The 13,030-nt window shown below is 39.0% G+C and overlaps 1 protein-coding gene across 1 annotated transcript in view; it reads right to left on the bottom strand.

The window, feature by feature from the left end:
- Positions 1-13,030, bottom strand: part of LOC121889612 (metabotropic glutamate receptor 7-like) — a 146,824-nt gene that overhangs the window by 81,074 nt on the left and 52,720 nt on the right. Inside the window, exon 5 of the mRNA XM_042401708.1 lies at positions 9,898-10,098. Coding sequence (XP_042257642.1) covers positions 9,898-10,098 — 201 coding nt within the window. The remainder of the gene's footprint in view (positions 1-9,897; positions 10,099-13,030) is intronic.

Here is a 13,030-nt window from a genome sequence, read left to right as displayed (position 1 = left end):
TCTCTCTGGCTGATAATAACTCATCTAGTTTAAGCTGGTGTGAAACAAACACTTGAAATGTATCTAAACTATTAAATCCACCTGCTGCACATGAACTGTCAAGGTGTATATATGTAACATATATGTAACCATGGTAACAGGCATGTGCACCAGCATGGCGTTTAAACAGCTCTTTGCTGTGCTTGTGTCTATTTCAGTAGTTTCTCTTTAACAGAAGGTGAAACGTAGTGAGCTCACAGTCATCATCTGCTCTGGAATATCACCATATTACACAAGGTCCAGTTATAATATAATATAATATCATATAATATCATATAATATCATATTATTCTGTCCTCGCCAAACTACACAGATCGTTAACAGCTGATCCAATAAAAACTTGAGGCTTGAATATGTTTAGATTCATCACTTAGTTTCTGTGTTTTTCTTTATGTCTCATTGAATCTTTTCTTTGTGAAACTGAAACTAAATGTATCAACATAATACATCTGATAACAATAACTGTAGTCGTCCATGTGGTTATTTGTTTCCTTTTATATTACAGGAACACTACAGGTAGGTATAAAGAAATAACACACAGAGATAAAACATTCTCACATTTCTATAGCAACCACATCCTCAAATAAACTGTAAAATATTCAAACAATGAAATACAGAGTTTTGAGGTTGGCAATATCAGTTAAATCTGAAGTGGGCCTGACTAGCACCTGATTAGCTAACCAGACTTAGCTAGCTAAACAGCCTAGCATAAACAAGCAAGATGCTAACTCTGCCAAACATATTCAAATCTTTGCAGAAACAACTTGAAAGGGATACAGATATCATTAATATACAACTTATGTAACTAACAGGCATATATTCTCAAAACTGCACACTAGCTCCACTTATGCAGCAACTAAAAAGGAAACTGGTGCAATAAACTTAATGACCACCAGGGGGAGCTCAACACCATGAGATTATACCTGGATTTAGATATAAATATTAACTACCAGTACACATATCTTCATGAGCTCTTGAGCACATAATGTGCTGCATAACTTGCATAATATAACCAGTTGTTTCTCGTTAAAATGAGAAAAATGATCTTATTATATCAAGTTGAAAGTTTCTGCTGGTGGCAACAATAAGAAAACATCACGTCTCGTCTCTCTTCTGTCTTTGCTTTTTGCTTTATTATCAGCAGGTCGCACCTCGTCTCTCACATGTCAACAAAAACAACAACAACAGCAGCAGCAACATACGAATCAAAACCTTTTTATTCATTTTCATGTGTTTCTATGTATAGAAATGTATTGAAATGTGCTGATATCTGGTCGTATCAGGAGCTCAGCACTGTTGTTGAAGCTTCACTTTACCTTCAAACTGATGTGGCTGCAACAAATAAACAAATATGAGATTTGTTTTCCAGAGGAATTATATCAAACATCTCCAAAAGCATCACAGCTGATTATCAAAAGCCATTATTTAGATAAACTGATCACATGTTGGGAATCTAAGTGGTTATTTTTGTTTTTCCACATGGTTTTCCATCGTTTGACTGCTGCTCTGTTAATGACTTCATCTTTTCTGTCCTCTTCTTCTGCAACGCTTTAATGGCGCCGACTGGAGAATTAGTGCCACCAGCTTTTTATCTCCTGATATTTACGCAGCAGCGGTGGATTCTGGATATTTGGTTATAATTTGTCACTTTCTCTGCGTTCAGTTTTACATGTCACAGCTCTCTCAGGATGGTTTGTCTCTCTGGCCTCCCTCAGCTCTGTCTCTTTTATTTCTCCTCTCTTCTTCTTCTTCTTCTCCTTCGCTCTGCGATGCTGGGAGGTTCCCTCACAGACACTGTTTATTTACTTTGGCTCGTCAAGGCTTTGGTGTCGGCCAAGAGTCTCTTTCATGTCTGTGTTTAATAGAGTGAAGAGGGATGAAGAGAGATAGACAGAAAAATAGAAACGTGGTGAAAGGAGAGCGAGGAGACGGTTTCTCTGTTCAACAGAGATATCCTCGGGGTCAAAAATAACTGTTTTGGCAGAATATTCCTCTCTAACGTGTGTTCACTGTGCAACAAACTAGATGAACTCCAGCTACTGGTGGGGAAGAACAGAGACTTCATTTTCTGTTTTGTGCTTCACAGAAACTTGTCTGATTGGATCGATACCGGACTCTGCACCGCAGAGGGTGCAGGTCTCTGTTCTTATATTAACAGTGGCTGCTGTAAAGATGTGACAGTGATGCTGCAGCATTCTTCTCCTGTTCTGGAAACTTTTATCATCAACTATAAACTGTTCCACTCCTCCCATGAGTTCACTTCATTCATTCATTCTGGTGAATGAGGCCGACGTGCAGGAAGCACAGCGCTGTGCCTCCACTGTGTCTGAAACAGACAAACCAGACTCTTTCATTATGTCTTCTGTGACTTTAACAAAGGGAATCTCATCCATGAAGTCCCTAAATACCAGCGGCTGAGTAAACGCTTAAATGACTGTTAAACTACAAACAGTTCGTATCACGCCGTCCTCCGTGCTGCACTCTGACCCCGTCATAGTCCACCTGATTCCTCTACAGCTACCCGCCTCAGAGGCCTCCTCCTCCTCCTCCTCCTCCTCCACAACCCCAACAACACCTCTCTCCAGGATCAGGCAGGACTCTGTCTCTCCCTCCACCCTGAAGTACTGAAACTGTCTCCAGTGTTCACAGACATCTTTAACACCTGACTGGAGACAAGACCTCCACCATCATCCCAGGACTTAACGACCATAAACCCGACTATGACGTGTTTCTGACTCCCAGACCATCAGCACCGGTTCCCCTCAAGGCTGCGTCCTTCCTCCACTTCTCTTCCTCTTTCACACCAACAGCTGCTCCTGCAGTCATCAGTCCGTCGAGCTCCTGAAGTTTGCAGACGACACCTCCCTCACCGGGTTCATCTCTGGTGGGATGAGACCGCCTGCAGGTGGGAGATTGACCATCTGGTGCTCTAAAGACACCCCCCCCCCCCATCACCTCGTGTGACTCCACATCAACAACAGCAGACTGCGGCGTGTCGTTCACTCTGCTGAGAGAGTGATCGGCTGCAACCTGCCGTCCCTCCAGGACATAATATAAATCAATAAGAAATCAATAATCAGAGCCCGAACAGAATCCAGGTCTCGCTATTTGGATTTTAAAACTTCTGACTTTGATGTCACAGGTTGTTTCTTTCTTTGTCTAATGATTTATGACAAGAAGTGAACCACAAGTGCGTCGTGTTTGCACGAGCTGTTATTTATATATGCGAAGATAATGAGAGCATGCATGCATGTGTCACGCTCATGTACTCCTCATCGTCAGCTGAGGGAGGAAGATGCTGCATTAATGTAAAAAGAGGCAACACAAGCCTGAATTCTCTCTGTGAGGTTTAAAGAGTTTCTGCTCCACATTTAGCCGCTTCAGTCTGAAGTATTGATTATCTTCTCATACGTTGACCTCTGATTATGAGCCAGTGAATTATGATATGAGAAACTCATCATTATAAACAATCTATCAGTTATTAACAAGCAGCTGATGAAGGTCAGATATGAACTGTATTATCGTGTTGTAGGCATGAGTTGATGTTTTGCAGTGCTGCTGTATTTTCTACTCTTCTCGCTACATGTTTTTTTGTGAGCAATATGTTACTTCGTTATTTATTCATTAAGTGTCTTTTGTCTGTTTTAATGCAGCGATTCCTTCGACCCCAGACAGTCTTCTCCTCTGGGAGACAATAAAAACAACCGGGACCTACAGTAGAAACTCACAGCTGCTGTAGATCAGTTTCCTCTGGTACACACGCTGCTTTAATCACATTTAATCTCGTGTTTTCATGGACGGTTGAATATATATAGAAAAGCTTCATGTTCTCATGTGTCTTGTGTGGAGGAATCTTAATGAACCTACAGCTGTATAACTGATGATGAGGGACTTTTACATGTCTGGATATGTGTTTGGCAGCGTGGGACAGAACCTGGGTGAATAAATCTGGACGGTTTGGATGTTAATTATAGAGAAATATACAAGCAACACAGTGGTTATGTATTAATAGTAACTGTATGTTTTCTTTTACAAGAGAAAAGGGTTTAAAGATGAAGATTAAACATGCTAACAAACACAATAACAATCAACTACAAACTAACCATTAATTATATAGATAAAAAAGACTTGATTTGATTTTAAACTGATATTATGTTCCTGCTGATTCCTTTGTAAAGTGCAGCAGCAGCAGCAGCAGGTAGTAAAGAAAGTCGTCTTCATCCAGTCCTCTGATGTTAAAGCACATCTAATATTCAAATCCTTAAATCTGATCTCACTTATCCGAGACTGGAGATTGAAAGCAATCATCTTCAGAAGAGGAGGCACTTATCTGAGACCGCAGCTCTCCATGAATCTAAAAAAAGTAAACCAGGTCCACGTCTGTGCTCCATTTCCATCTAATCCCAACACACCGTTCCCATTCCCGAGTCATTCCCAAGCAATGAAGCCACGCTGATGATGAGGAGGAAGATGATGGTGAAGCAACAGGATGAAGATGTGAGTTTAGGCAAAGTGGTAAAGTAGATAATGGAAGATACGGTTTATATGTGACAGTGTGAGAAAACGCCGACTGTCATAAAGCTTTAAAGTGTTTATTATATCAGATCATTTCACAAAAAAACCTTTGAAAAAGTGACTTTGACTTTATTTTGGAAGATTTTAAATTAAATTTAAAACCAGTCCTTCAGAGACGGCACTTTGAGACAGTAACCCACGCCTTTGTGACCACGCAGCTGGATCACTGCACTTTATATGGAGGTTAGTGCAACTGGTGCAAAATGCTGCTGCACGTCTTTTAACTGACACAAGCAAGTACGAGCACATTTCACCTATTTTAGCTTCACTCCACTGGCTGCCCGTCCATTTTAGGATTCAATTTAAAAATGATTTTATTTGCTTTTTAAAGCCTTGAATGGCCCTAGCTCCACCTTACCTCTCTGAGCTGCTGCACGCCTACACTCCCAGCTGCTCTCTCAGGTCAGCTGACCAGCTGCTCCTGACGGTGCCTAAAGCGAAGCTTAAGCTCAGAGGTGAACGAGCTGTTGCAGCTCCAAAACTGTGGAACGGATTACCGCTGCACATTAGACATTAGGCCTCCTCACTGTCTCATTTTAAATCTCTTCTTAAAATCCACCTCTTCTCTCTGGCTTTCACACCATGTAGCGTGTTGCATCTTGTGTTAGCAGTGCACTGTATTTATTTTATTTTATCTTATTTTATTTTACTTGTTTTTATCCTATTTTATTTGATTTTATCTTATTTTATTTTATTTGTTTTTTTTATCTTATTTTACTTGATTTTATCTTATTTGATTTAATTTGATTTTATCTTATTTGTTTTTATCTTATTTTATTTGTTTTTATCTTATTTTATTTGATTTTATCTTATTTTATTTTATTTGTTTTTATCCTATTTTATTTGATTTTATCTTATTTTATTTTATTTGTTTTTTATCTTATTTTACTTGATTTTATCTTATTTTATTTTATTTGATTTTATCTTATTTTATTACTTTTATCCTATTGTGTCCGTCATCGTTTTATTGTGTTCTGTTGTGCTATTTATTGTGTTTATTTATCTTGCTGTGCAGCACTTTGGAAACCTCGTGTTTGTTAAAATCGTGCTATATAAATACAGTGGATTGGATTGAAAATATAAGTCGACATTTTTACAGTGTGTTGGTTCAATTTATGACGATTTATTTTGAAAACCACTTAACTGCTTTTAATCAGTCCTCTTTGTCGACAACTGAACTAGTTTTTAAAGACACTTTTAAGAGCTTGAAGAGTTTTTAAAGAGCTTTATCTGCTGTCTGGAGGTGTTGGTAGCTCAGTTAGTCATTCCTCCTGTGACCAGACAACTGCTGAAGATCAATACTCAGGTTAATAGCAACCACAGGCAACACACCAGCCGCTTCATACCGAATGGATTGTGTGTTTCTCAGTCGATATTTGGCTCATGTTTGTTACAACACAGAGAAGCTGGAAAGTAATCTTCTGTCTTTCATGTGTTATGTGAATCAATTTATTTCTCTGTTATAGTCATGAGTTTCTAAATCAAACTGAAACACGTTGTTAACTCAGAACGATCTGTTTTTAAAGAAAAAGGTTAAATATTAAAGCAGGTTTAAAGCATCGCCAATAACTTCCTGCTGAACATGCAGGAATACTGTGAGCTGATTCATATTCATAGTCTTTTTTTTTTTTTTAATGTGTAATTATTAAAAATCTAATAAATGGTGAGTGAGCAGCTCCACTGACACTTTCAGTGTAAATAAGCAGTTTTTCAGGCTTTGCTAATTACCTGATAAAAGAATCTCTGGAGCGGCAGATTCCCAACGCTGCGTCTCATGCATTAAAACTATAAAACTATAAAGTAATATCATAAATATCACAGGTGGAATTATAAATAGCTGATTATGAAAACTGATTAATACATTTAACACATGACATAACTGACCTTTAAGATAATAATAACTGCTGTAACAGTTAATAATCTGTCCTCAGTGTGACAAACTTCATTATTTATAATCAAAATTAATCACCATAAAAAACTCTTAACATATAAACTGTAATGTTTTTTATCCACATGATGCCACAGATTTGATTAATGATAATTAATTGTCAATTGCCAAAATTAAAGTGCATCATAATCACAATAAAAAAACAAAAACATCCAGAACTTGTCATTCACATAATACGACGGTGAGAGAAACATAATAAAGAAACGTCGTTAAAATGTTGATGTTCATGACCTGCGTGATGTCATCAGAGGGAGGGGCCAGGGACAAGAATGTAAACAAACAACGGCGTCCGTAGCGTAGGGTGTGTGGCAGACTGGTTGTGTGGTTGCCGTAGCAACATCAACCTTTCCTCTGTTTGACAGTTTCACCTCGCAGCAGCACAAACATCTGTTTATATTTGAATGGAGAGTGTGAGCGAACCCACACCTTTTTTAACATTTACTGCTTCCACATAGTTTTAGATACAAAATTCATTTGAACTTTAAATGAGTCACGAGACTTTGACCTACAAATCTTGAATTTACATGTTTTTTCTATCTTTTATTGTTTTTGAGATATTAGAGTGTGAGTTTTAAAGTCTTTTCTTGCTCCTCCTGTGATTTTATAATGAGTGTGTATTGCAGAATGTTTCACAGCACTGAGGGAGTGACATCACCAGGAGCAGTTGGAGAGGAGGATTTTAGAGTACGCTTCTTGTGAAATCTCCTCATAAATCCCATGACTTTGGCCAAATCTTACATTAAAAATCATATTTTAGTAGGAAATTTCGTGGCGAATCCATTGATACAGGTTTGAAAGTGGTCAGACTTATAGTTTAGACGTCAGAAGCCTCTGTTTGACACAAAGTTCATGCCCATAGATTGCCTCCCCATTGGTTTACATTGTAAGGGTGATATGGCACTGCAACTTTCAGGGCTTATTAAATCCAAACCGTCCGAGTTATTACAAAGTTTTTAACAACTTTTTTCAGTGTATGATTTGTAGGTCTTGATGAGACGAATAATTGAGTTTTGGTTTGATCTCTCTATGACATTCCTACGGGCCGTGGCGGCCATTTTAGTCGCATAGGTGGCGCTAGAGAGCACATTTTGGCACTTTGGGGATTAATTTTTACATTTTATTAAATTTTTCACCAGACCTGGTGTGCTGGCCAAATTTGGTGAGTTTTTGAGCATGTTTAGGGGGTCAAATTTAGGTTTGACGTCCTGTAATAATAAAGAAAGAAACAAACACACGAAAAACAATTAGGCATATAATAAACACAACGTCACAGTTCAACATCTCAACAACGCTGCTGATTGTCTGCATGTTATGTGGCTCTGCGCTGTCACAGCTTCGGTAGCTGTTTCAGGCTCAGTGACTGTCCACTTCTCTAACCTACTTTCATCTCTAACTGGTTGGGACTCAGCTGGAAATGTGACGGGTTTGTGAATTAAGAAACGTTCCATGTTAGAAGTTAGAGAGTTACAGGGTATCAGCGGAGCTCGTAGAGGAGCTGCAGCTAGACGTCGTGTGGAACTGATGTTATCTGCTGTAAGTGGATTAATGCAGTAACAAAAATTAAACAGAGCAAACAGAAGCAGATCAGAAAACAAATATACTTATCAAACAGCAGGAATTAGAAATATAAGCCTGCTTCCAATAAAGGCCTGGTGCAGTTGAGATCACTATTAGAGGAAATGTTTGACTTTACTTAACGGGATAATGTTGCTTCCATTGGATCACTGGCAGTTAGTTTGGTGATATATGAAAGCTGGGTAGGCCAGAGATCTGCTGGTGTTAGTGTGAGGCTGTGGCTATTTCCTGCAGCAGTGCACACAACGCTTGAAAAAGAATCACTTCAAAAGATTTGTTCGTTCGTTTTTTTTTTTGCCGTCACTGCTGCCTGCCAGCGAGTCACTGAGCTTTTCTCACTTTCACTTCAGAAACGTCCTGCTGTTTCCATTTCTGGCCCCGTGTTGCCAACACTGCATCTCACATGATTTTAATTAGTTCAGTTTCATATAGACTCATTGCTTCAAGCATCATTGTGACCTAAATTCACTCTAAAGGATTTTTTCATTGTGAAAACAATAGCCAGCTGCACACTTTGACTTCTAGGCCAAAGCACCACAGAATATAAAGACCAGTTACATTATATATTAAATACATACATTACATTTCATACACTGGACAGAATATTATTCAAATCAGATTCATTAGATTATTAATAGTGAAGCATCAGTGTTAGAGCAGCATGTTACTGTTGTAGCTGCTGGAGGTGGAGCTAGTTTACACTACTTTATATACAGTTAGCTAGTTTAGTCCAGTGGTTCCCAACCTAGGGGTGGGGCCCCTCCAAAGGGTCAGCAGATAAATCTGAGGGGTGGTGAGATGATTAATGGGAGAGGAAAGAAGAAAAAACAAAGTTCTGATACACAAATCTGTTTTCAGTTTTTGGACTTTTTCTCTAATCTTTGATTTTTGCTGAAATATTGGATCATTTGAACATTTATTGAAATGAAAGCATGTGAGAAGTTTAGAGGGAAAAATCACTATTTGGTGGAGCTGTTAACAACTCATAGACATGTGAAATGTGACCCCGACTACACACTGCTTTTTGTAAGACGTCAAAAGCCAAAAAGGTTGGAAACCACTGGTTTCATCTTTAACAATGTGTTGTATTTTAAAAGCTTGTTATATTATCCATTGTGTCAAATCTTCATCTGAAAAGTAACTAAAGCTGTCAAATAAATGTAGTGGAGTAGAAAGTACAATATTTCCCTCTGAAATGTAGAAAGTAGCATCACATGGAAATACTCAAGTAAAGTACAAATACCTCAAAACTGTACTTCAGTATTAGTTTCCACAACTGTTTGTTTGCATTCTGCTGTGAGGTTTCAATGTATAAAAGAAGATTTATTTATGTATTTTTAAATTTACACTCAGGTGCAGATGTGCGTCTTACTGGCCTAATAAACATCTTGTAGTACAGAGCAGCTCTCTTATTCCTCTAAAAAACAATCCAGATGTCAGTTTTATAGAACACAGCTGCAGAATATAACAATATAATACACAGTTTAAAATCTATACGTCATATATTACAGCCTTCCTACTTCACTCTGTGAGAGATCATGAGATTGATCTGCATGTGTCCAGAACTTTAATCCACATTAAGATGCTTTGGTGTTTTGATCTAATTACGTGAAAAAGAGAAGAGAGAATAGATATAAAAGCCTCTCTAAGCCTGATTATGTAGAAAGATGAATAACTGGACCATGATGTTGTCTCATGTATCTTCAGCCTCGCAGCACAAAGTAAAGCGACGTATCGTTGAGGTGAACTGTGACACTCACCGTTGAAGCTGACGCTGCGGATGTACTTGAGCAGTTTCTTCCCTCCGGCCAGGTCCATCTCCGGGCAGATGCCGGAGTTCTCTGGACACATGTCCCTCTGCATGTTGTGGAGCGCGTGGGCCATGGCGTACACGGCGTCGATCACAAACTGGACCTTCCCCTCCTGCTCGTACTTAGAGTCAATGCCGATTCGCTCCTGACCTGAGAGAGGCAGACACACAGAGACCGACTCAGTATTTACAGGAAAAAGAATGACAGAGAGATTATGAGACCGACACGTGACGTTGTTTCTGTACCTCAAACTGCACAAATCACAAAAGTCATGAGTCAAAAATGATGAATAACCAAAGAAGGAAACCTGCCTGTTAGCAGAGTAGGAGCAGAATTAGCTGTTAGCATTAGCATCTGTGTTTTTTATATGTGGTGCAAAGTACCAGACAGTGAAGGAGAAACACAGACGGCTCAAACTGTTACTGCAGGTTTATGCCTATTTATGAAATATCAGGAATGTTTGTCTGTGATCAATACTCTGCTGATCAGTTCGTTGTGAGTTTAGAGTTTCAGGGCCGGAGGTGCAGACTGATGGTTCTGGACGGAAAACGCATCACATTGTTAAGATGATAATATTTCAAGAAACTGTGTGTCTGATCAATAATACTGATTAAATCCTGTATTGAGTGCAGTGAGTCATCTAATATGAGCTTTGCATTATTATTACACTTCTTACTTTTTCATGATAACAATACTTTGTAAAATTTCCATGTTGTTATTTTTTAATTCTAACATCACTTTTTTTCATCATTTATGCTGATGTTACTTTTTTATTTTTCATGCTAATGTAAGTCAGTAGCCTAAATAAGCCACTGGGTGTCACTGTTGCGCTGCGAGAATTTAGCAGTTATCGTTGTTTGTCCCTTGCAGGACGCCGTAGTTCGTTAATTCATTCCTACTTTCACTACTTTGTAAGGTCATGGAGCCAGCAGCCAGTATGACAGACCGACCACAGAGATGAAAACTGTCATTGTGAGCCAATAAAGTGTCGCCACAATCCAGAACTCCTGTGTCGCGTGCCTCCGTCTCTCCGCACACCATCTCACACCAGTAAACACAACGCAGGTGTGTCGAGAGGCTTCGGCACGTTCAGGTTACACTAACATGGTGTAAATGATGTGAAGGTGAATCGTTTCTGCAGAGAAAGAACCTCTCCTCTGAACAGTCCGTCCATCTTTACAGTCATAAAACAACAGATCACAGTTTGTTTCTGTAGTGAAAACTGTTTTTTTTGTCAAATTTAAACAGCTCGTTTCAGAGATGACAGCCAAGTGTGTCACAGCATTAACGTTGATTAGCTGCAGCTGATAAAATGACAAAGACTGTTGTACTTTGTAATTCATTCTGACTTTGACTCATGTCTCACACAAACAAAAAGCTTTAAACTGGAAAACTTCAACTAACACAGAATGCTCTTCTCAGATGTTTCTGTCATAATTCATTATGTGTAATAATATGTTCATAGCAATAGAAGAAAGGGTCACTGCCAGTTTCTTTCTTCAGAATAATAACTTTGACACATTCTGCTCCTCTCTGCTGGCACAAAGTGAAACAATGAGATCAGAGGTGAAGCTGAGCGTGAAGACAGGCGCTGAGCAGCCGCTACTGGTTTCCATTAAAGCTCTCGTACGTGAGCTCTGATCTCCCAGTTGGTGGTGAAACCTGAGGGAGCAAAAAAACCTGAGTCTGTCTCAGCAGAAAAGACGAAGCGCTAAAACAGCAGCTGCACGCGTTCGTTCAGAGAGTGATAACAGGATTATGACGACAGCGAAATGTGAGAATATTTGAGGATATTATTAAATGTTGGATGGAGGTTCATCTCTGACTGCAGCTCTGAAAATGACAAAACACACACACACACACACACACACACACACACACACACACACACACACACACACACTCCCCCTCCAGGGTGGACAAAATATTAGGAACATTTTTCAATCATTCACTCCAGTACACCAGCACCCACTACCAGCTCAATAATAAATATAAAGTAGAATTATCACGTTTGTGACAATGTCAACAAAAACTGAAAATGTATAAACTTCATAAAAGTCGAATTTATCACAGAGCTGTTGTGTTGGATGCATTAGACTGTACAGGCGTAAAGTGTTCTGTGAGTATATATATATATATATATATATATATATATATATATATATATATACATATTAGGGATGCACGATATTATCGGCACGTCATTGGTATCAGCCAATAAAAGCTCTAAAATGAAATATCGGCATGAGAGGCCGATATGTCGCCATCTCCTCCACCACCTGACTGCGTTTCCCTCCACAGACTGTTTCTCCCTGACGGTTCCGGTGCTTCTTCCGCAGGCTCCACTTCACCGGCACTGGGACCGTCAGGGTGAAACAGTCCGTGGAGGAGCTGCTGTGTTCGGCTGCACAAACAGGAAACACCTCGGCTGACAGGATGTATCACTCTGTTTGGAAAAAAAAAATCTTTTTGGTTTATAACGGCGGTTGGCAACCAGCGTATTAGCTGCATTACCGCCACCTTCTGCTCCGGAGTGTGGACCAGAGATTAAATCCTACACATTAATCCTGTCTGTCTAATAAACTCAATGAAAACTCTACTGCTGCTCCCACTTGGCAGGTTCATTAAAGTTTTAATGCTTCCCCAGTTCTTCCTTCATATATTGTCTTTATTGATCATACTTAGTACAATCTATGATTGCATGTATAATAGTCTCCTCAGCCAGCTGGAAAATAATATGTGCATATATCGGTATCAGCATGCGGCCACAATGAGTAGTTGGAAATATTGACATATCGGATATTAGCAAAAAATCCAATATCGTGCATCCCTAATATAATGAGCTCGTCTAGTTGGTTTATTATAAAAACTTTCATAGGAAGAATTTTGGAAAAGTTTTAGGAAGGAACTTTTTTGTGTGAGATTTTATTTGTGGAGTTTTTGACAGAAACAACGTTCATTGTTTGTGATGTGACGTTTATGTCAATGTGAGCTGTACATGAACACAAATCAGACCCTTAACGAGGTCTCTTGTATATTAATGTAAAGTAGTGAGTCAGTGGTTATAAATATCATAGTTCAA

The sequence above is a fragment of the Thunnus maccoyii genome, chromosome 3, assembly GCF_910596095.1.
Source record: "Thunnus maccoyii chromosome 3, fThuMac1.1, whole genome shotgun sequence".
Classification (NCBI taxonomy): Eukaryota; Metazoa; Chordata; class Actinopteri; order Scombriformes; family Scombridae; genus Thunnus; species Thunnus maccoyii.
Note: the sequence above shows the minus strand (reverse complement) of the source record. Positions and strands in the feature narration are given on the sequence as shown.